Source organism: Lactuca saligna, chromosome 7 (genome assembly GCF_052625555.1).
Source record: "Lactuca saligna cultivar CGN05327 chromosome 7, ASM5262555v1, whole genome shotgun sequence".
Lineage (NCBI taxonomy): Eukaryota > Viridiplantae > Streptophyta > Magnoliopsida > Asterales > Asteraceae > Lactuca > Lactuca saligna.
In genome coordinates, this window is record NC_136423.1 from 146,402,639 (window position 1) to 146,426,134 (window position 23,496).

Below are 23,496 nucleotides of genomic sequence, written 5' to 3' on the forward strand. Positions count from 1 at the left end.
CCAATCCTTTATCCCTAAGGGGTGTAATGCCTCCTTTTTTACTATGATTCCAAAAGTCAGAGATCCGAAGAATGTTTGAGATTTTAGACCTATTAGTTTGATTGGTTTCCAATACAAGATTATTGACAAGCTTCTTGATAATAGGTTGGTAGTGGTTATTGGTAGTTTGGTTAGTATGAAGCAATCTGCTTTTATAAAAAGCAGACATATTTTAGATGGTCATTTTCTTCTTAATGAGGTTGTGGCTTGGAGTAAGGCTTCTAAAAATCCTCTTTTGATTTTCAAACTGGATTTTGAGAAAGCTTATGATTCTTTATTCTGGGATTACCTATTGGAGATTATGAAAATTATGTGGTTTGGCTCTTTGTGGTGTAATTGGATTTTGGAGATGCTTTCTTCTGCCACTATCTCGGTCCTTGTGAATGGATCCCCTTCTTGGGAATTCTATATGTTTAGAGGTCTAAGACAGGGTGATCCCCTTTCTCCTTTTCTTTTCGTTTTGGCCATGGAAGGGTTGCACGTGGCCCTCACTCGGGCCCAATTGTCCAATACTTACAGGGGAATTATGATTGGGGGAATTGTTATCTCTCATCTTCTTTATGTTGATGATGTTGTCCCGATGGTAGAGTGGGATCATGAGAATGCTCTCCATATTATTCATATTCTCCGTTGCTTCTTTTTGGCCTTGGGTTTGAAAATCAACCTTCTTAAAAGTAAGCTGTATGGTGTGGGGGTGTCTGCTAACCAAGTCTCGTTTATGGCTAGTTGTATGGGATGTTCTTTGGGCTCTTTCCTTTTTATACATTTAGGAGTTCCTGTTGGTCAGAATATGGATAGAGTTGATTCTTGGGGGTCCTATTATTGATTCTTTCCGGAATAATTGGCGGGTTGGAAGGCTAAATGTCTTTATTTTGGGGGGCGGATGACTTTGATTAAGTCGGTTTTGGGTTCTATTGGCAGTTACTTGATGACCATTTATCCTGTCCCTGTAATGGTGATGAATCATCTGGAGATTGAGATCTTCTTGCTTTTGGGGAGCGATTTGGATGATCATCGTATGCATTGGATTAGATGGTATAAAGTTCTTGCTCCTGGATTAGTTGGAGATTTGGGGATTGGTAGTCTCTTTGCCTTTAATAGGGCTTTATTGCTCCGTTGGAAGTGACGTTTTTTTATACTCTGAATTTGTTTTGGTTAGGGTGGTAAAAATTCTATATAGGTTGGGTGATTTCTAAACTCCTTTGATCATGATGAGATATTTGATGGGTCCTTGGAATGGTATTACAAGGATGGTTGATAATCTTAAAGACCGGGGTTTTTACTTCCATACTTTATCTCCTACTAGAATTGGTGATGGAGCTTATACTTCCTTTTGGCATGATACCTGGAAGGCTGATAATCCTTTTGCTATTTCTTTCCATAGAGTGTTTGCTTTCGATAATCACCATATAACCAATGCCAGGGATCGTTTTTTAATTGGTTGGAATATTGAAGAGCTTGGACGTAGGGGTGTGCAAAAAACCGCATAAACCACACAAACCGCCCACGCCACACCAAACTGCACCACATAATGAGGTTTAGAATTTCGCGGTGCGGTTTGAGGTTCGTAATTTTGTCAAACCGCATTATGCGGTGCAGTTTGCGGTTTATAGTTACCAAACCGCGGTTTAAACCACACTGCATTGTGTGTGTGTGTGTGTGTATATATATATATATATATATATGAATGAGTTCTATGGAAAACAAATAACTAGGGCAACATCTACCGGAACCAATAATCAAATGATACGTGTCCATTTCTTTCTTTACAAGTAATGTATTGTAGAAGTTATTGTGGAAGTGATGTGTTGTCGTGTTTTCATTGGTTCAAATATGTGTTGCCCTAACCATTCATTATATATATATATATATATATATATATATATATATATATATATATATATATATATATATATATATATATATATATCAAAGTTTCCAATTACCAAATACTTCATATTATCCAATAACTTTATTCTATATCACGATTGTTAAATATAGTAATTAAAGAATTAAAAGACTATGATATCAAATTTCATAAGTCATAACAGCTTAGCAAAATATTATGTGTTTTTTTGTTCGCAATATCTATGCCTTTTAAAGCGTATTGCACTATAATTAGTAAATTTTGAAAGTGTTTAAATGGAATGAATAACAACTAAAGTTATAAATTGAAACAACTTATCAAACCGCATAAACCGTACATAAACCGCACAAACCGTCCGCATGAAACCGCACCACATAATGCGGTTTAGAGCTTTTGTAGTGCGGTTTGCGGTTTCCAAAAAACTCAAACCGCATGTGCAGCATGGTTTGCGGTTTCACCTTTAAACCACACCAAACCGCACCGCGAACACCCCTAACGTATGCCTAGAGGAGGTATAGAGCAAGGTTAGTGTGACTCGTTTTTGGAGCTGATGTAGGATGTTCAGCTTCAGCATGTTCAAGATAAGCTGGGTTGGTCTCTTGATATTTCTAACACTTTCTTTGTTTTGTCAGCTCGTTATGCCGTAGATAGTGGTTAGGTTACATCGGGAGATATGATTACTAAATGGAATAATTAGATCCCTATTGAACTTAATATTCTAATCTGTAGGGTTCACCTTTATAGTATTCTGACGAGGGAAAGATTATCTAATAGAGACATTTTGGTTCCATCAATTATGTGCCTAATTTGTACTTGTGAAGTGGAGACTATTGATTATATTTTTACAGATTGTTCCGAGTTAATAGATATTTGGGTCATGATCGCTATTTGGTGGGGCTTATCTCTTCCGGTTCAACTTTCAATGCAATCTTTCATAAATTGGTTGGATGATGTTAATTTACGGAGAGGTCAACGGAAGGTGTTTGATGCGGTCATTATCACTTCTTTTTGGTGAATATGGAATTTTCGCAATATAACTATTTTTGGAATGGTTTTACCAAATAACTCTCTTCTTTTTGATGAGATTGTTGAAAAGTCTTTCTTTTGGATTTCTAATAGATGTAGTAAAGTTAAATTCCGTTGGACCGAATGACTTCATAACCCCTCTTTAGCTACTATTGTGATGCAATTGTTTTTTTTTCTTACTAGTTTTATTTAATAAAATTCTACGGCTCCAAAAAGAAAAAAAAAACTTAGAACTATATATATATATATATATATATATATATATGTATATATATATATATATATACGTTTTCTTTGTTTCATAGAAAAAAGTGCAAAAAGTATGTTGGTTTTGTTCGTTTCATAAACTAAAAGAAAAATACAAAAATGTTTCGGTCTTGATGTTCACTAACGGAAAATTAAATTAAATTATATATATATATATATATATATATATATATATATATATATATATATATATATATATATATATATATATATATATATATATATATATATAAAAGGTTAGGTTCATTTGAGACCACCTATATTTTGTGAGACCGTGAGACGCATTTTTTTATTTTTTTTATTTTTTTAGTTAATTCATGTTCCGAAAATAATATTTAAAAAAAAGAATTTTTTGATTTTTCCATTTATTTTGCATTTTAAAATTATTTTTAGAATATATACAGTGTAATATTCTATTTAGAATATTTCACGTATTTAAAAAAAAAATAGAATTTTTTTTATATTTTTTTTAGTTAATTCAAGTTACGAAAATAATATTTAAAAAAAGAATTTTTAGATTTTTCCATTTATTTTGCATTTTAAAATTATTTTTTAGAATATGTCAGTGTAATATTCTATTTAGAATATTTCACGTACTTTTCAAAAAAAAAACGGAATTTTTTTTATTTTTATTTATTTATTTTTATATTTTTTTATATTTTTTTTAGTTAATTCAAGTTCCGAAAATAATATTTAAAAAAAGAATTTTTGGATTTTTCCATTTATTTTGCATTTTAAAATTACTTTTAAATTTAATCTCACGGTCTCACAAAATTAGAATGGTCTCAAATGAACCTGAACATATATATATATATATATATATATATATATATATATATATATATATATATATATATATATATATATATATATATATATATATGTATTTTATAAATTATTTAATAAGATTTATAATTAGTACATAATTTTACTTGGTATAATTTTACTAATTAGAAACATAAATAAATATTAGTAAATGTTTAAATAAAATTACGAAGAATATCTGAAATATAAATAAATAAACATCAGTATGTATAAACAAAAGTTAGTATATATAAAAATTAGTTGCATAATTTAAATATTAGTATACATAAATAAAAAATTACTTGCATAATGTAAATAATGTAAATGTATAAATAAAAGTTACAATACATAAATAATGGTTTGACAAAAATAAATTAATATCATTAGTTGTTAATGATGAATAATTTTTCTTAAGAGATTATTATTTTTAATATAATGGTTGTTTTATAATAAATATCTTTTTTTTTATTAAGTAATACATGCACCAAGTATGATAAATGTGATTTCCACTTTATTAGAGCTTTCGTACTAATAACGTGTTATAAATTCGATGTAATTAAAACTAAATTAACCAAACTAAACTAAAACATTACAAAATAAAAGGAGATTTGAGATGATTCTTGAACACTTAAAATACTATATTCAAGATGATGTGGTTTTTTATTTATATTTGATGAGTATTTATACTACATACCATGTTATTCATAAATCATCAAAATAGTAATTGAATAGGTAACTAAAATTATGACAATTATTCATCCACATGTATTATATAACTCAATAATTTGATGTAATTTTTATTTTATATATATATATATATATATATATATATATATATATATATATATATATATATATATAGGATATAGATCCGGTAAGAAATTTTTTTTGGTAGGAAGGTAAGAAGTTTTTTTTCTATATATTTTTTTGACGAACAAAATAAATGAATCACTAGATGATTCATTTGTAAGATGATTCACAAGAAAAAATTCTCAAAAAAACATCTTTATGATTCATTTTTAAGTAAATTAAGAAAAAATTCATTTTTATGATAATTTTAGTGAATAACAACAAAATCATTGTATAAATGAATCATCGAGATGTTTTTTTGAGAATTTTTTCTTGTGAATCATCTTACAAATGAATCATCTAATGATTCATTTTGTTTGTTCGCGAAAAAAATACGTAGAAAAAAAACTTCTTACCTTCCTACCAAAAATTTCCTTCTTATTTGATCTTGACTCTATATATATATATATATATAAAATAAAAATTACATCAAATTATTGAGTTAGATAATACATGTGGATGAATAATTTATATATGGGCTTTAATTAAGTTTATATTATGTGTAAAGTTTTTTCTTTTTATAAATTACAGTTTATTAAAACTTTATGTATAATGCATAGTGGAGTTACAACTTTATATTATATTTACAATATAATATAATTCTTTTTATATAAAATTAATTATATTCTAATAAGTCAACCAAACATAATCATAAAATACAATTACTCATTCTACTATTCTGCTTATACTAATATTTTTTATGCTCCGTTCCATGAGACTTTAGTTTTTAATTTAAACATATAGGCAATGAGAGATAACCTCACAAATATTCTACAACTTTCAATCCGACATATTAATCTTCTTTTCTCTTCATCTACTCAATATAGATTTCTTAAAATATTTTCTTTTAAACTATAACTCTAATATTTATAGTTAAAAACTTAGAACATTTAAGAAAAATACATAGAAAATAAATTTATAAACATTGATAAAGAGCCTTTCTTTTTCCCTATCATTTTGGTAATAATGGGATCACAAACTAGATGGGCAAGCAACATATCTTCATCCATAGGGAATCATATTACCAAGCAACAAAACGATTCACCTCACAACATTTTTATACCACTTACGAGTTAAACTTGTAAGTCTATATTTATATTATGTAATTTATTATCTAGTTTATCAATTATTTTTACAAACGTTACCTTATGATCAATTACCAATTCTTTTTTATTTGTTTTAAACTTTTAAATTCTCCGATTATCTATTGTTTGTAACACTATATCTTCTCCTTTCAATTATACAATGCATAAAATAAGGTTAGCTAATCCTGAAAAAAGTAATAGAGCATAAAATCACTAGCTACTAATTAAGACTATATTGCACACATTCAAACACGTTTTACAATCCACTATTCATCTAAACCGATGGGATCCACATGATGTTATCGGCCGGAAGAAAATGACAAACAGGCGAGCTGCCAGGCTGGACTCCGAGTACACGAAACGCCACGTGGTCAGTGTCCCACTTGGAAGTGTCCATGTGGCACACAGCAATAGCATCAATTCTATTTCCATTTTTACCCCCTAAAGAAATCTCAAAAGCCCTATTATTCCCCTTCTGAGCATGGCAATAGTAAACCGCATAAGGATAAGCCATGGTATGACATGCCACCATATCCGGAGCATGAATCTTCAATGGCTCCTTCAAAAACGTGTACTCTTGCAAAAGGGTATAACCGGAATCTGACAAATTATGGATCTTGGTGGTCAACACCTTCAGTTTCACCATACCCAATACGCCACGTGTCAAGTCCAGCATCGATTCCAACGAGGTTGCACAGAATCTTGTCTCACCGGGTGTCGGATCAAGTTCACATTGTTTGAGCGTTTGTTCCATGGCTTTTGCTTGTGGTGAGTCGTTGGTCAACGTTAAAAAGTCAAGAAGATAACGGAGTTTTGACGAGGAGAATGGAATTGAATCGGCTTGTTCTCTAGTGAGTAGTCGAGGCGTTGTGGAAGGATCGTTTGTTGCGAAATAAATCGGCATTTTTTTGCCCTTGTATAAATCATTTACGTTGAAGAACACTTTTAAAGCAGGCTCGAAATCATCGGCTTCACTTTTCCCATAAAATTTTAAATGGTTTTCTTCGTTATTATCGTTTGTCTTCAGGTTTTTGTCGATGATATCTCGAGAGCTGCAAAACTGTTATGCATACAAAGATTCGATTCAAATCAGTTTCACGTTTTGTGATTCTTCATTCGTTTTTTGTGATTCAAATTCAAGGAATTGAAGTATTTATTATCCTATGATATATGTGGATAAAATATGGTAAATAAAGAAAGAAGTGTGTGTAGTGTATACCTGTATGAGCAAAAGAACATGGAAGAGAAGACTGCAAACGGAAGAAGAAGCCATGGCTGGTTTTTGAGATGCAAAGTGAAAGAGAAGTATGGAAGTTATAGATAGGTTGGCTTTTACTTTTCAGGGATAAACATGTCAATTTCTTCATTATTATTTTTATTACTATTAATATTATTATTATTTTCATTTATGACAAGTTGACAATGCATCAACTTAATATCTTATTATTGAGAAAAATATAAATATACTCGCGTTATGGTTACAAACTTAATATCTTATTATTGAGAAAAATAAAAATATAAATATACTCGCGTTATGGCCCAACTGTAAAATTTATTATTTGCTGCAATTTATATTTTGTATGTTACCAACGAAAATGTTAAAAGTCTTCTTTTTTTTTTTTTTTTTTAATAAAAAATTTCTCCAGGATTTTTCTTTCTGTAGAATTTGTTTTTATCATTGTGAAAAATGTGAAATTTTAAAATTGTTTGGATTCGTTTATTGTGAGGATAATCAAAAACTATTGGCACTTGAAACGAGCTTCATAACACAAAAATAAAATTAGGTTGAAATAAATATTAGAAAAGAAAAAGTTGATTTAAAAAGAAAACATAAAATCTTAAGACAATTTTCATAACAAATAATGAATTTCGTGGCGACTTACAAAATTAATAGTTCTTATTTTTTAACTCATTTTTATTTTTTCTTACAAAATTAAAGTAGAAAATAAGATAAATATTGTTTTATATCTAACGATATATCATCCTTAATCTTATTTTTTATCCTAAAAATATAATCTTATTATATTATTTTCTTTTTGCAACTCATTCTATATATATATATATATATATATATATATATATATATATATATATATATATATATATATATATATATATATATATATATATATATATATATATATATATAGAGAGAGAGAGAGAGAGAGAGAGAGAGAGAGAATTAAGTTAATATAAGACGGCTTAATTTTGTGGGATTATTAAACTCAATTCTAACCACTTATTTTATAGAAAAAAAAACATTTTTAAAATACAAAATAATTGAAAACTTTCAAAAAAAATTTCAAATACTATTTTCGTCATTTATATTTTTCAAAAATAAATAAATAAATAATAATTATTTTTACATATTCTAGTAAAATATTCGAATATTTTACATATCTGAAAATCTAATAGAATATTTTAACATTTTAAAAATCACGTTAGAATATTTACAGTGCAGTATTCTATTAGAATATTTCACGTATTTTTCAAAAAAATGGTAATTTTTTTATTTTTTAATACTTATTTTTTTTAGCTAATTAAGTGATGAAAATAATAATTAAAAAAAAGAATTTTTAGATATTTCTTTTTATTTTACATTTTAAATTTATTTTTAGATTTTATCTCAAGATCTAACAAAATTAACATGGTCTCAAATAAACCTAAACATATATATATATATATATATATATATATATATATATATATATATATATATATATATATATATATATATATAGGGTTAGGTTATATTGTTTCTAGTAACTATTGTGTGCCAGAATGCATAGATCTGGACCACCGGATGAATAGAATCAATAATCATGATCTGAGGGTCTATGATATTACAATAGGGTATCATGTATCCTATTATCACACAAATTTCAGCAAAAGGGTATTTTGGTCAATTAACCTATTTTAAAAAAGGAAATTTTCGGATTTTAAGGGATCATTAATTCCCTTATTTTTAAAAAATCTGAATTTTTTTTAAATTAATTCTAATTCAAATTTTAGTATTACTTTTAATAACAACCGATTTTATTCTGTCAGAATGATAGAAAAATCAAGAATAAACTAATAAACATATTGTGGTTTTATTCTTGCAGAATATTGTTTCATTTAATATATTTTTTATATTAAACATGCTTAAAGAATTATACAACATATTATCTAGAATAACATTTTCTAAAAAATACGGATTTTATTCTTTAAGAATCACTATTTACATTCATCGGTAAAGAAAAAAAAATACTATAAACAGTTATTACAATCATTCTAAAAAAATTATGACTAATAATGGTTTAATGATTACATTTATTCTTAAAGATTAAAACTAAAAATGGTTAAGAAAAAGAAAAAAATCATCAAAATCTAACAAAAACACTACTCTATTCCGAAAGAATATTATTGCTAAGAAACAATTTATAAATTCTGATAGAATACATTCTGTTAGAATACAAATATCGTTCTCCATGTTTTCTTCATTTTCCACATTAATGGCAACATCTTCAAAACCTAAATTCACAAGGAAAACTTAATCAATTTTTAAAATAATAAAAATTTTAGTGCATTAAATAGAATAAAACAATTAATCCATATTCCATTCCAACAGAACTGGAATTCGTGATTTAAAATCAAAATCAAAAAGCAATTGGATGAAAAGTTCATAGATGATGGTTCATTTTAATTAATAAAGTTTGCAAAGTAAATGAGTTACACAGGAGGTTATACCTCCTTTGTTCGGTTTCTAAGAGAATAAAAACTATAAAAAAATATCCATATTCCATTCCAACAGAATTGGAATTCTTGATTCCATTCCGATAGAATTTGAATTCAAGATTCAGTTACCGTATGCATTCTATTGGAAAAATATCAAAGTGAAAAATGCATAAATCATTAGAATAATGGAGATGATATGCAGAATCGATAAACATTCGATAAAAATTCAATCACTTACCATGAATACAATTTGAAGCCATGGCATGTTGAGCGATCAATACGGTAATATTTCTCTTTGGCATTTCATCAAACACTTTTAGGGCAACTATTAATTTGGTCCTAACAAAACCATCCAATTGCAGTAAAATCGAAGCACACTGATTAAATCTCAGATAATAGAATATTGTAATCAATAAAGAAAATAAGACACCTGATTGAGTTTTAAATTAACTTTTATTATGTTTCAACATGTGTTTCCTTTTGATTGACAGTCAATGAATCACCAAAGAAGCAACATCCAGTTACCTTATTTCTTCTTTTGAGTATCACGTTCCAGTCAAGAACACGGTGTTGTTCTTGACAAATCAATCAAGAAAATGGGACATCACACCTTCATTGCTTCTCCTTCATTTTCCCTGTCAAAACACCAAAGCTCAAACACCCAATCAAAACACCCATGGATTTCCTTCAAAACTCAAACCCATATCCCCTTCATTATATCAATTTTCCAGGAAAACCCAAACATCCCAATGATTTCTATTAAACATCAAATAAGAAAAAAGAATTTTTTTACCTGATTGATGATCGACGACCGGTAAACCAGCCAAACACCCCTTTGATTGACGAATGATAACACCTCCTGCGGCCAGTCAAAGACCGGAGACCCTTTCCCTTACTTCCCGTCGATCCTCACTGCCAAACCACCCTCATCGGAGATGTTGTTTGTCACCACCCACGTTATTGGCTGCAAATCCTTCCTCCCTAGTTCTTTCTGTAAATCAACAACAGCCAAACACCCATAGAATCATTGACCACCACCAAGTTCTCTCATCCCCCACTCGTTTTCCTGTCGGGTTTAAGGCTTCAAGGGTGGCTCCCTGCCATACACCACTGTCTTCTCCATCGTAAATCTTCGATTAAAACTTCCATTCTCCTACAAGAAATTCTCGAGAAATTATTTTGAGACGAGATGATTTTGTGATCGACGGCCGACTGATAAAGGGATGTTAGTTTGGTAGGGTTTAACTAATTAAGGAGAGATTAACTGAAATATTTTTTACCATAATTAGATAAACCAAGTTTACCATTATACCCTTTTTAATTTATTTAATGATTTATTAATTCTTGAATTCTCATTGGTGCATTTAAGCATACAATACTTGCTAAAAACATTTGAACCTAACTCTCTCTCTCTCTCTCTCTCTCTCTATATATATATATATATATATATATATATATATATATATATATATATATATATATATATATATATATATATACTAGCCGTTTACCCGCGCCAAGCGACGGGTGCAAATAATTTGTTTTAGCAATTCATTTCTTTTCGGCGAACGATGATTAGTTTCAATTCAACATTATTTGCATTAGCAAACATGTTATACTAATAATAAGTGAGAATGTATTGGCAAGTATCACTAAGCATTAGTTTCAATTTAGCTATTCGTTTTTTTTTCGACTGACAATGTATTCGTGGCTTCAATTTTAAGATGACTCATCACTTAAAAAATCCTCCGAAATAATTTTTTATTATCTTATAAGTTTTGATAATATACTTTCACCTTTCTAATAATATATTAAATCTTTTTTACTTGTTTATTAAGAAGCTAACTTCAACAATTTACATATGATGACATTATACACTGACGACATTCCATCTCTTGTTTAGAGACTCATTTATAACCAAATTAGTATGTGCATACAGCATAGGAGAAGCATAAAATCCCATCAACGTCCATGGCTCTTGATCATCTAAATTATAACAAACAAAACAAGATAAAAGATGAAGAACAGTGAGTCAGAATCTCTCACGTTGTCAAACCAGCATCCTCCATCCATGTTCTAAAAAGATTCCTATTCCTGATGGAAGCTGCGCTAAAAAAAGTCCTCTCGAGATAGCCATGGCCATCACTTACCTAATATTCAATGGAAAATGGTTCATCAGTAAATATGAATCTTATAAGCCCATCAAAACTATCATCTCTTTTTCAAGCATCCAAGTAATGATTTTTTTTTTTTTTTTTTTTTTTTGTAAAAAGAAAGAGAAAAGACAATCAGGTCTTTATAAAAGATGTAATTTCTTCATATATAATGCCAACAACAAACCTCATGACTCTATTGACACAACACATTTTCTTAAAGTGGGAGGTAAGTTCACACAGCAACAACGCTCTTCCCTGTGCCTACCAACCATTTAGGGCTTTTGATCATCACTTCGAAACGATAATTGAGTGGATTTTAGATAAACAAAACTTTAATGAAAAAAAAAAACATTTTGCTACTCGAATAACATTATCATCATGTTCAATTCAAAAAAAATTTCTTTAGAAATCAAATGAAAATAATGGATTGATGGATGAAGTTAATAAGGGATACCACTGTCTTTAGAGAAAATGTGTAGTTTTTTCAATCGACAAAAAAAATGTCACCCTAAATAGTAATTTCTACAATTCAAAGTAAAAAAAAAAAAAAAGATAAGTTTTACTAATCTATTATTTGAAAAGTTTGAATTTTCAAATAAAAACAATTTAAATTTTTATTTGTCATAGAAAATCATTTTCCATTTTGATTATTGTCTATCAATTGCCCATCCGTCAATTTGATTTTGTTGATTAAGTTTTACTAATCTATTAAATTAGTTTCAGTTGCTCATCCATAAAATATATGAAATCGAACACCTTATGGCACAACAATTTGAAACATTGACTTGGACAAACATTGAAATGAGCAGAACCGCCTGCATTTTGACAACTAAAAAAATAGAAATTGGGTCAAGTGAAACTTAATTTAGGGAAATTCTTAGTAGTTAGGTGATATATATTTAGAGAGTATTGTTTCAAATACACTACATAACTCATAAACATCTCCAACCTTATTATCACTTAATGTAGCATATTTATGGGGTTGTGTTATATGACATCTTATTTTTATTTTAATTCAATTTTTTTAGTTAGGTATTGTAATATAATTTTAAACATTTTATATATACAATAGTTAATACATATTTCTCAACTTATAATTTTATTAAAAAATATTTATCAAACAGCGTAGGGGTATATTTAAGCTAAGAATTATTGCTCACTATGATCACCATCTTTTTGTAATTGAAAAAAAATAATTTTTTTTTGACAAAGATGACCATTAATAAGAATTATTTCTAATGATAGATCTCCGCCTTTCTAATGGTCAATATTTTTTTAATATCATTTAAAAAAAACCTGTGGATGTATTCACAAACAGATGATATTCGATCCATAATTTGTTTGGTATTAAATTCCAATAAGATATGTATATGTTATATATATATATATATATATATATATATATATATATATATATATATATATATATAATCCCACTTAATTGATAAGATGTTTAAGGGTAGTGAAAGTGTTCTTTGGCTTAGTTGTAGATCTAAATATTGGAAAGGTCTAAGAAGTAGTGCGTAAAACCGCTGGGATAAGACTTTATTTATATTTAGTCCACCAACATCGTTAGCGGGGCTCTGGTTGTTATTGCTTGCTGTTAAAAAATATATATTGAAGATTACCAGGTAATTTCTCAGGATGAGTATAACAAATCCCAGTTTCGCCTTCAATTGTTGGAATGAATTCATCAATAAGGGGTGAAGCTCATTTGTATCGCACCCAACCTTAGCCTTCAAATGCTCAATAATTTCTTGATCTTTCAGTTCAAACTTCACTTTGGCCGGTAATCCACGCAAGAATCAGCCCCTTATCATTGCCGAACTACCATCAATTATTAGTTCAGAATCTATGTATAAGACAAATAAAATTTACACCAACAGAATAAAAAAAAAGTAGTTCACATGATATACCTTAGCCTCAATTGGATCATACGTCCACAAGAAGGGCAAGAACTTGTGATGATATTGGGTTTGAATCAACTTCATAACTTGACAACAATTTCCTCTACATACACACAACACAAACATTTTTCTCTTTAAGTTCCTATTTAATATAAATCATAATAATGAGGATTTGAAGGAAGCTTACATGACCCTCAAAATCAGGACTTGTCAACTTGATAGAGAGGTTTCTTCTGTTTCAACATCAATGGGGTCCATCTTTTTTAGCCTATATAAGTGTCCAACTGTATTTAGGTCAAACACACTGCTAATGAACCCGTATACTTAAGCAAAGTCAGGCAATACTGCACCAATTACAAAATTTTGGATAAAAAAGCATTCAGAATACTCATGATAAAAGCAAGAAAATAAAGACAGGATTTTTTTGTTTAAGAAGTTAGAATTAAAAGATTATGAGCTACCTAAAATCTTAATTGTTACACTTGTGGTGCTCTTTTGCCTTTGCAAATTCCACCAAAGTAACTTCATATAACCATTACTATCCCTGTTACCAAAAAAAAATAATAAACAGATAACTCAGTTAGGCAATACATCAAACACCTTATGTGCAATACTTCATATAATAATCAATTTCTCAGTAGACATCCATTACACATCCATCAGGTGTTTCTGTTTAGAGAAAAACGCAGAGAAGGGCGGCGAAGGCAGCCACAATCAAAACACTAAGTCAACGATTAAGAGATAAAATAAGAAAAATTGGACGGTTAAACTTTAAGGTTCAGAAGGGATAGTATTTGATAGAAGGGAGCAGGTGGTGGTTGTTCAATGGAGGTGAATGTTGTAGTGTCTCCTGTGAATGTTGGTGATTATGGTGTGATTTCAAAATCTGCTAAATCGGTGATGTTGAAAATCGAACATTTCTTCGGGTGGTGCTAAAAATCGGAAATGGCGGTCATCGGTGTCTAAATTTCAATCTAGGTCCATGAAATAAACACACACAAACACACACACACACACACATACAGAGTTAGAGAGAGATATCGATGAATGAAGCCCAAAATAATGTCGCACAACATCCTTAAATCGTTAAAGAAAGCTCGATGATCAACCTGAATTGTGAAGAAAAACAAATAAATCATGAATTTGTGAAGAAAAAACTTACCTAGCTTGTAGGAGATACTGGTGGAGGAGGAAAATGTGGATACGGGAACCATAAATGGAATAGGAGGGATATGGATTAGGGCTCTTATCAGATAGTTCCAGAAAAGAGATGGCGAAGGGTTCTTCCATGGGCAATGCCTATTAATCGATTGAGATAAGAGATGATATATAGAGAGACAGAAGAGAGAAATTAGAGAGACAGAAGAAACTGAATTGAGAAATTAGAGAGATAGAAGAGATTTGGGAGAAACGATGATTGATGGTATGCAGATAAAATTAGGGTTTTCCACGTTTAGGTATAGGGAGAAGGTACTACAATCAGTTACAATCAACGGAGGCACACGTTTTCATTATGCTTAAAAGGATTGTACATGATGTTATAATAGGTATACCTCTTGATTTTCAAGAAATGGGCAATATCCTTAATAATATAGTAAAGATATATATATATATATATATATATATATATATATATATATATATATATATATATATATATAGGATTAGGTTCATTTGAGACTACCTATATTTTGTGAGACCGTGAGACGCATTTTTTTTATTTTTAAAATTTGTTTTTTATTTTTTTTTAGTTAATTCATGTTCCAAAAATAATATTTAAAAAAAGAATTTTTTGATTTTTCCATTTATTTTGCATTTTAAATTTATTTTTAGAATATGTACAGTGTAATATTCTATTTAGAATATTTCACGTATTTTAAAAAAAAATAGAATTTTTTTTTATTTTTTTTTAGTTAATTCAAGTTCCGAAAATAATATTTAAAAAAAGAATTTTTAGATTTTTCCATTTATTTTGCATTTTAAAATTATTTTTTAGAATATGTCAGTGTAATATTCTATTTAGAATATTTCACGTATTTTTCAAAAAAAAAAAAAACGGAATTATTTTTTTTTATTTTTATATATATTTTTTATTTTTTTTTGTTAATTCAACTTCCGAAAATAATATTTAAAAAAAAAAATTTTGAATTTTTCCATTTATTTTGCATTTTAAAATTATTTTTAGATTTGATCTTACGGTCTCACAAAATTAGAATGGTCTCAAATGAACCTGAACCTATATATATATATATATATATATATATATATATATATATATATATATATATATATATATATATATATATATATATATATATATATATATCGTTCTACTAATTAGCTTTTAACATATGTAAATTTTCATTTATTCATTACAATAATATTAAATAAAATATTATATTTATAATACATTTGTCTTTTAAAATTTCAATATGTATTTAAATTTGTATATGATTTTATACAAAAAAAAAAATTATAACTATAATTAATTAATATAATTTAATATGTAACAAAATATTATAAATATTAAATATTAAAACTAAATTATAAATAATAAATAAAACTAAAATGTATAAATACATAAAAAAGAAATTAAAGGTGACAACTGAAAGTTTATCATTTTGATTTTTTGAGAAATGAACAGTACAACTTCATATTTTGTGTAATATGATTTAGGTATCCCAAAAATAAGAGAATAAATAAGGTAGGGTTGGAGTAGAATAGAAGAAAAAATATGGAAAAAAATAGTAAATGAGAGTAAGTTGGAGATGTTCTAAGGCATTAGTTTTGGCTAAAATCTATAATATAGTTATCATCCTATTTATTATATGTATTTAATATTTTTCCAAAAGTTTAATAGAGGTGATCTTTGGTTTTTAAAATATTTGGAATCAGAATAATTATAGAGTGCAGATACAGATATCCATGCTCGCATATAAATTAATCAACAATCATATAGACCTTATATGCAAATACGATTAGTGAATTATATATATATATATATATATATATATATATATATATATATATATATATATATATATATATATATATATATATATATATATATATTCGAGAATGTTTTTCAAAAAAGAAAACCTTAATTTTTTTTTAACCTAAATATGGCTTAAACGTTCGTTAGTATCTGTGGTTTTGGTTTTGAAAAATGATGAGAAGATTAAGAGTTTTTAAGTTCTCGCAAATCTTTTGGTTCTTAAAAAAAATGTGTGTGTGTGTCTATATATATATATATATATATATATATATATATATATATATATATATATATATATATATATATATATATATATATATATATATATATATAACAAACTAAAATTGTTCTTATGGTTTTTTCAAAATTTCATACTTGTTCCCTATCTTTTATTTTGTACTCAGATAGTTTCTAGATTTTGATTTTGTTATGGTTTTAGTCTTTGTCTACTAGGAAATGACTATAATGTCATTACTGATTTCTTTTCATCTTTTCTTATTAATTTTGTTATTACGGAAAATAAATTACTTATTGACAAGGGGGGCCGATAGCACTCGCTCTGGCTCCCACTCTGGCCACTCCTACCACCAGCCAACGGCCACCATCAACCATTACATACCACCTTGAGCCACCAAAAAAATAAACCCAAAACCTGCTACATGACCATAAAAGAACTTGAAACAATTATAAAACCATAATTCAACACCACACCTACATGAGGAACTCTTCCCCCATAACCAACCACATCTTCCATCTAACCATGATCATTGTCGGCTGGATCTGGCTCCCTCTGGTACCTCAAAACAAGATTTTAAAGATCGAAAAAATCAAAATGAAAATACAACAATATCATAGAATTCCTTAATATTTTCTTAAAGAAGTGTAAAAGTAACAGAGTTGCATCACCAACTTCCTAAAACTCAAAAACTTTCAAACGAATGATCTAATGCACCACAAAGTAGAGGAATGTAGTTTTCTATTGGCACCCTTAACGTATATAAGCTTGAGAAATGTCCATCAACGTAATCAACTTACCCTTTGTGAGAAATATGTTTCACACCGATTGATTTATCATTAAAATTGGGAGTATTTGTGAGAGGGAAAGAGAAGGTTAAACATAGATGGAGGTAGAGAGGCGGTTGCCAAAGGTGAATGATTGGAGGCACTGGAATTTGGAACTTAAAAGGAAGAAGGAGGAGGAGACGGTGATGAAAAGTAAAGGTGAAGGCATTTAAGGTATGGGTTACGATCTACAGGATAGATTAGGTTTAGAGTATTATATTTTATATTAAATTTACAAATAATAAATAACTGATTTAAAACAAAAAATATAAAAACATAAAAAATAAAGCATTAAGGGGATTATAGTCATTTCCTAGTAGGCAGAGACTTACACTGTAACAAAATTAAAACCTATGGACTGTTCGAGTGCAAAATAAAAGATATGGACGACACACGAAATTTTGACAAACCATAGGGACGATTTCAATACACACACACACACACACACACACACACATATATATATATATATATATATATATATATATATATATATATATATATATATATATATATAAGTTGGATCGGGTGAGGACTCAAATATAATTGTCCTCTGCGATGACAAATTATTGTTGTAGGATTGAAAAAATAAATGGTGGGATTTGATTTTATTTATTGTCAATATCTTGCGAGATGATTATGCGTTTTAATAATTAAAAACGAGATATTGATAATTTTCGACGAATATTAAAAGGTTTGGGGGTTAAAATGGAAATAATAAAAAAAAGAAAAAAAGAATGAAATCCCCAATTTCAACGTCGACGCGCCTTGAATACCCATTTCCTCTCTCCCATTCATTTTCTTTATCTATCACTTGTATGGGCAGACAAAAATAAACCCACTTTGTTTTTTTGTTATAATTTTTTTTTCTTTGAAAAAAATTATGAAAAGCCTAAGTTATTAATATTTAATTCTTTACAAAATGAGCATAATCATGAAAATTAAAAAAAAATTATAAATAACTTCTAAAAATCATGAAAATTTATAGTATATTTCTACTCATTATACCAGTGACTTTTTATAAAGAATTTTTCAACAATAAGTTTTTTTTTGAAGTGTTTACTTTTAATTTTAAGAAATATTAATTTTTGTAAAAAAATATTTAACATAATATGATCGAAAATATTTATGATTAAGAAAAAACTTTTGATTCAATTTGTTGATGATCCTTAATTTGTTCTGATTTAAAAATGTTTAGATTCAAATATTTATAATGCTTAATTATATATTTTGTGATTCAAAATTAAATGATTCAAAATATATAATTATTCATATTTTTTGTACAAAAACTTTATTTAAATTAATATATTACTGATAAAAAATCATCTGATTCAAAAATAATATGATTAAAAATATTATAATTTAAAATAATTTGATTGAGAATATTTTGATAAAAAAAAATATAATTCAAAATTAGTAATAACGGAGAATATCATAATATTTAATGTTCTTATAATTTAAACCTTTTCTAAATGTTAAAAATTAAAAACTCTAACTGATATTTACTTTTGAAAATTAAAAAATAAAAACAAAAATAAACAACAACACTAGAATCTTCAAGTATATAGTAAAAACAATAAAAATTTGAAAATTTGAAAACAAAATGGAAAAAAAAGAAAAAACTTTAATTATTTTAAAGATAAAATAAATAAATAATAAAAAAAAATAATAAAAGGAAAAAAATAAGAACCTAAAAATTGAGAGTGTATATATATATATATATATATATATATATATATATATATATATATATATATATATATATATATATATATATATATATATGTTTGAGTTTTCTTTTTTACTTCAAAAAAATTGAAAAAACGAAAAGAAATAAACAAACACACTTAAATGATGTTCTATGCATGTTTGCCGCATGTGACTAAATTCTCGAATTCGTATTAATTACTTTTAACATGGGTCGCATATGAACACATCATGACAAGTATTTGATTTGACGTTTGTGTTCTAGACAAAATGGTATGTGGAGAATTATCCTTATAGTACTCATTTATTTTTGAGCCTCATTGGAACCAGATCATATATATATATATATATATATATATATATATATATATATATATATATATATATATATATATATATATATATATATATATATATTTATTTATTTGTTGAAGTTTAACATAAACCATTATTAATCTTGAAACTAATGAGCCAATCTTTTTTTTTTTTGAAAAACTTTAAGAGCTTATTTTTTATAAAAAAATAAAATAAAATCAAGATACAGAAATTCATAATTTTTTATGCTTTTTCGAATGGTATGAAATTCGATATATATATATATATATATATATATATATATATATATATATATATATATATATAAATATATATATATATATATATATATATATATATATGTATATATATATATATATATATATATATATATATATATATATATATATATATATTGTAATAATTGATCCTAGGTATATTTAATTATTTCCCTTTGTTATTTTAGAAGTTACATTTTTGGTCCTTGTGTAGTACGCGGAGCGTACCACATGGTACCCTTAACGTACAAGCTATGAAGCGAGTACGCGGAGCGTACCACATGGTACACTTAGCATACTAATGCGAGGTGGGATCGGGACTCCGGACAAGTACGCGGGGTGTATGCATATGTACGCGAGGGGTACATGCCTTTTAATGAAACCCTAATTTATGGGGTTGGACACAATGTAATCCCGCTTATGTCTCATGTTACCCTCATTTCTTAGCCTCCAATGACCTTATAACCTCATTTTGAAACCCTAGACCTTTCCTTTGTGTTTTTGAGCTCATTGTATGCTTCTTGGTGTGTTTTGGTTCATTATCAAGAAGAAAGAGTTTGGTGCAAGGTTTTTGATCCAGGAAGAGCTTATGGATTCTGATTCTCTACTCCATTTCTAGCTTGTTTGAGTTAAAAAACTATAATCTTGTTCATTAGAAGCTTATATCTAGTTTATATGAGTTTTGGACCCTTTTTTTCCCCACGAATGAGATCTAGTGGTTTGTCACCACTCCAAGAGCTATGAGTTACCATTCTTGGTGTTTTTGAGTTTCAAGTCCATAAAGTTAGCACCTTTAGGGTTTAGAATCACCTATGCATGAGATCATGTCAATTTAGTGAAAGTAAAGTGTTATATCTTGAAGTTGGGTCCTTTTGGGTCATGCAAAGTCACCAAGTCAGTGACTTTATAAGTTCTAGACGCTTATTAGGGATTAGATCTGCGGTTTGGACTTCTGGTCTTAAGCATTAAGTGCTTAAAGTGGGTTTTGGCTTAATGGGTGAGTACGCTGGGCATACAAGTCTGTACGCACGACGTACAAGCCATTTAGCATGCACGTTTAGCGTACATCTGAGTATGTCCCGCGTACTCAATCTGTTGGGTTTTTTTTATTTGGGCTTCGAGGTTGGGCCTTTCTTTTGGGCTTAAGTAATTGTATTCTTGTTGGGCTATTTGAGTTCAAGTGTTTTAGACTAGGAAAATGGGTGGGCTTTAGGGTAAGGCCTATGTAAGAGTTTAGGCCTAATTTGGAAAAATGGGCCAAATATGGGCCTTAAATGGTTAGTTGGATTTTAGGCCTTTTGGATTATAGGTTTGAGCCTAAGTCTTAGTCAAAACTAGGCCAGGGGTAAATTGGTAATTTTCCTTAATTAGGGATTGATATCTGTGGATTGGAATCAAATTATTAATTGGATTTTATTTAGTATTCATAGCTCGAGGATTCGTCGATTCACAGCAACAACGGGTGTAGGATCTTTTATCTGTCGATTGAGGTGAGTTTCCTCACCGGATTTAGCAGGTCCAAGCCACCAATGCCAACCCTTATTGTTTATGTTAGGATTCTAGGAGTCTACGTGACCCTTGCATGTGTTATGTGCTGCTATATATACCGGGCGAGGCTCGATATCGGGTGAGGCCCGATGACTGAATTGTATGCTATTATTTTATGATCATTGTATGTGTTAGCATGATTATGTGATTTATTGTATGTGTATAGTAGGCAGGGCCTAATGTCAGATGGGACCTAAGAGTAACAAATATGTATATCCAGCGGCGCTCAATGTCGGGCGGGGCCTGATGGAGGGTGGGGACCCAATATGTGATTCATTATGTATGGTATGGGGTAGTTTGGGGAACTCACTAAGCTTTGTGGTTACAATTTTCAGTTTATGTTTTAGGTACTCCTAGTTCCAATGGGAAGAGCTCGGGATAACTGCATTGCACATACAACTTAGTTCTGCTTTTGTGATTTACTCTGATTTGAGTTGATGTTTGGTACACTTATTTTATTTGGTTGTATGATGATGTTTTTGGAATACAATTTTTATTAAATTACAAATGAAAATTTTGGTTCATATTTTTGGGATGTTACAAGTTGGTATCAGAGCGTTGGTTTCAGGGATTCAGGCACACTCTCCGGTGTGTCTAAACTCAAACTGAGGATTTGGTAGAATTTTCAAAAAGAAAATGTTTTAATAAAGGGTATGGTGCATGCAATCGATCGAGCTCAAGTAAGTTTTCCCAAATTACCCATACATGTTATCTGATATGATTTGATCTTTGAATCTGTGAATCATATGCTAGTTAGGGCTAAGGATCTGCTCAGTTTTGCATAATAGAATGCTAGGAGAGATGTATTTGTATGCCTACTGTATGAGCTTGTAGAATTACATGCTAGTATTGATTAGTCAGTGATAGGATGGCCTGATTAGGTGAAGTTTAATTTTGGTTAATTGATGCTCGAATGCTGCTTGCTTTGTGCTTTTAGGAGTTCTTACCAACTTCAACTAACTATTAAGCGAATATGCTAAGTTACGTATTATGGGAACTAAACAATTTTAGAATGTTAAGTTTTAACTCTGTTACACAACACTTTTTTGAGTCCACCCATTGTAGTGTGAGACCTTTCATTCGAATAAGTATCTGGTTTTAATGATATGTAAATGTATTCGTGATCTAGTTAGAGGGAGTTAGTGGGAGTTCCTTCAGCAGTTGATGGCGAAGAGTGGCATGGAGTTTTCCCTAGGAAAACCTAGGATGAGATTTAGTGTTGGGAGCCTTATCTATGAGCGAAAGTTGTATGGATATAGAGTAACTTGGTTAAGTCAAGACAATTCTTGAGAACGGATAGATGTGGAAGGTACTATGGGCGCGTACTATTGAAAGCAAAGGATCCGTACTCGATTCAAGGAGAGTTGTGATTAAATTAGGGAGCATGTGGAGATTGTGATTCCCCGATATATATTTCGATGCGTATTCTGATGGTTTATATGGTCTATTTTTAGTATGGTGACATTGTGAGGCAGACCTGCTGGCAGTTCTGGTGTTAGAGAGGGATTGAGCTCAGGATCTAGAGCTGGGCAGCTAGATGAGTAGACAAGGGAGTTCATCTCGTATGAGATTACACATAGTATTCTTAAGCAAACTCATGTGATCTTTGGCATGATCAAGGAGGGTATTCTGGAGATTCTGGATGAGCGGTTGAGCTCCTTTTGTTGGATTAATGTCTAAGTCCCTAACTATAATTGGTAAGACTTGACCCGGCCCGGCATGGTCCATTTGGGTTGCATACCATCATGCACTTGGATAGACTATAATGAGAGAAATAAGACACTTATGGTTATTAATATATTATAAGTTCTAGTATATTAATAATAAGAATAATAAGATTATTTAATTAGTATTGATCAAGAATTAATCTAGGA

General features: G+C 28.9%; 1 protein-coding gene and 1 long non-coding RNA gene across 2 annotated transcripts; both read right to left on the reverse strand.

The window, feature by feature from the left end:
• Positions 1 to 6,151: 6,151 nt before the first annotated feature.
• Positions 6,152 to 7,276, reverse strand: LOC145003897 (BURP domain protein USPL1-like). Its single transcript, XM_078962804.1, has 2 exons — positions 7,157 to 7,276; positions 6,152 to 6,997 (listed from the first exon to the last, which is right to left on the reverse strand). Exons 1-2 carry the CDS (start codon positions 7,208 to 7,210, stop codon positions 6,212 to 6,214), a joined length of 840 nt encoding a protein of 279 aa, XP_078818930.1. The 5' UTR covers positions 7,211 to 7,276; the 3' UTR covers positions 6,152 to 6,211.
• Positions 7,277 to 11,566: 4,290 nt separating this feature from the next.
• Positions 11,567 to 13,813, reverse strand: LOC145004272 (uncharacterized). Its single transcript, XR_013662337.1, has 3 exons — positions 13,727 to 13,813; positions 13,439 to 13,637; positions 11,567 to 11,804 (listed from the first exon to the last, which is right to left on the reverse strand). It is a non-coding gene; the product is annotated as an uncharacterized LOC145004272 (long non-coding RNA).
• Positions 13,814 to 23,496: the final 9,683 nt, after the last annotated feature.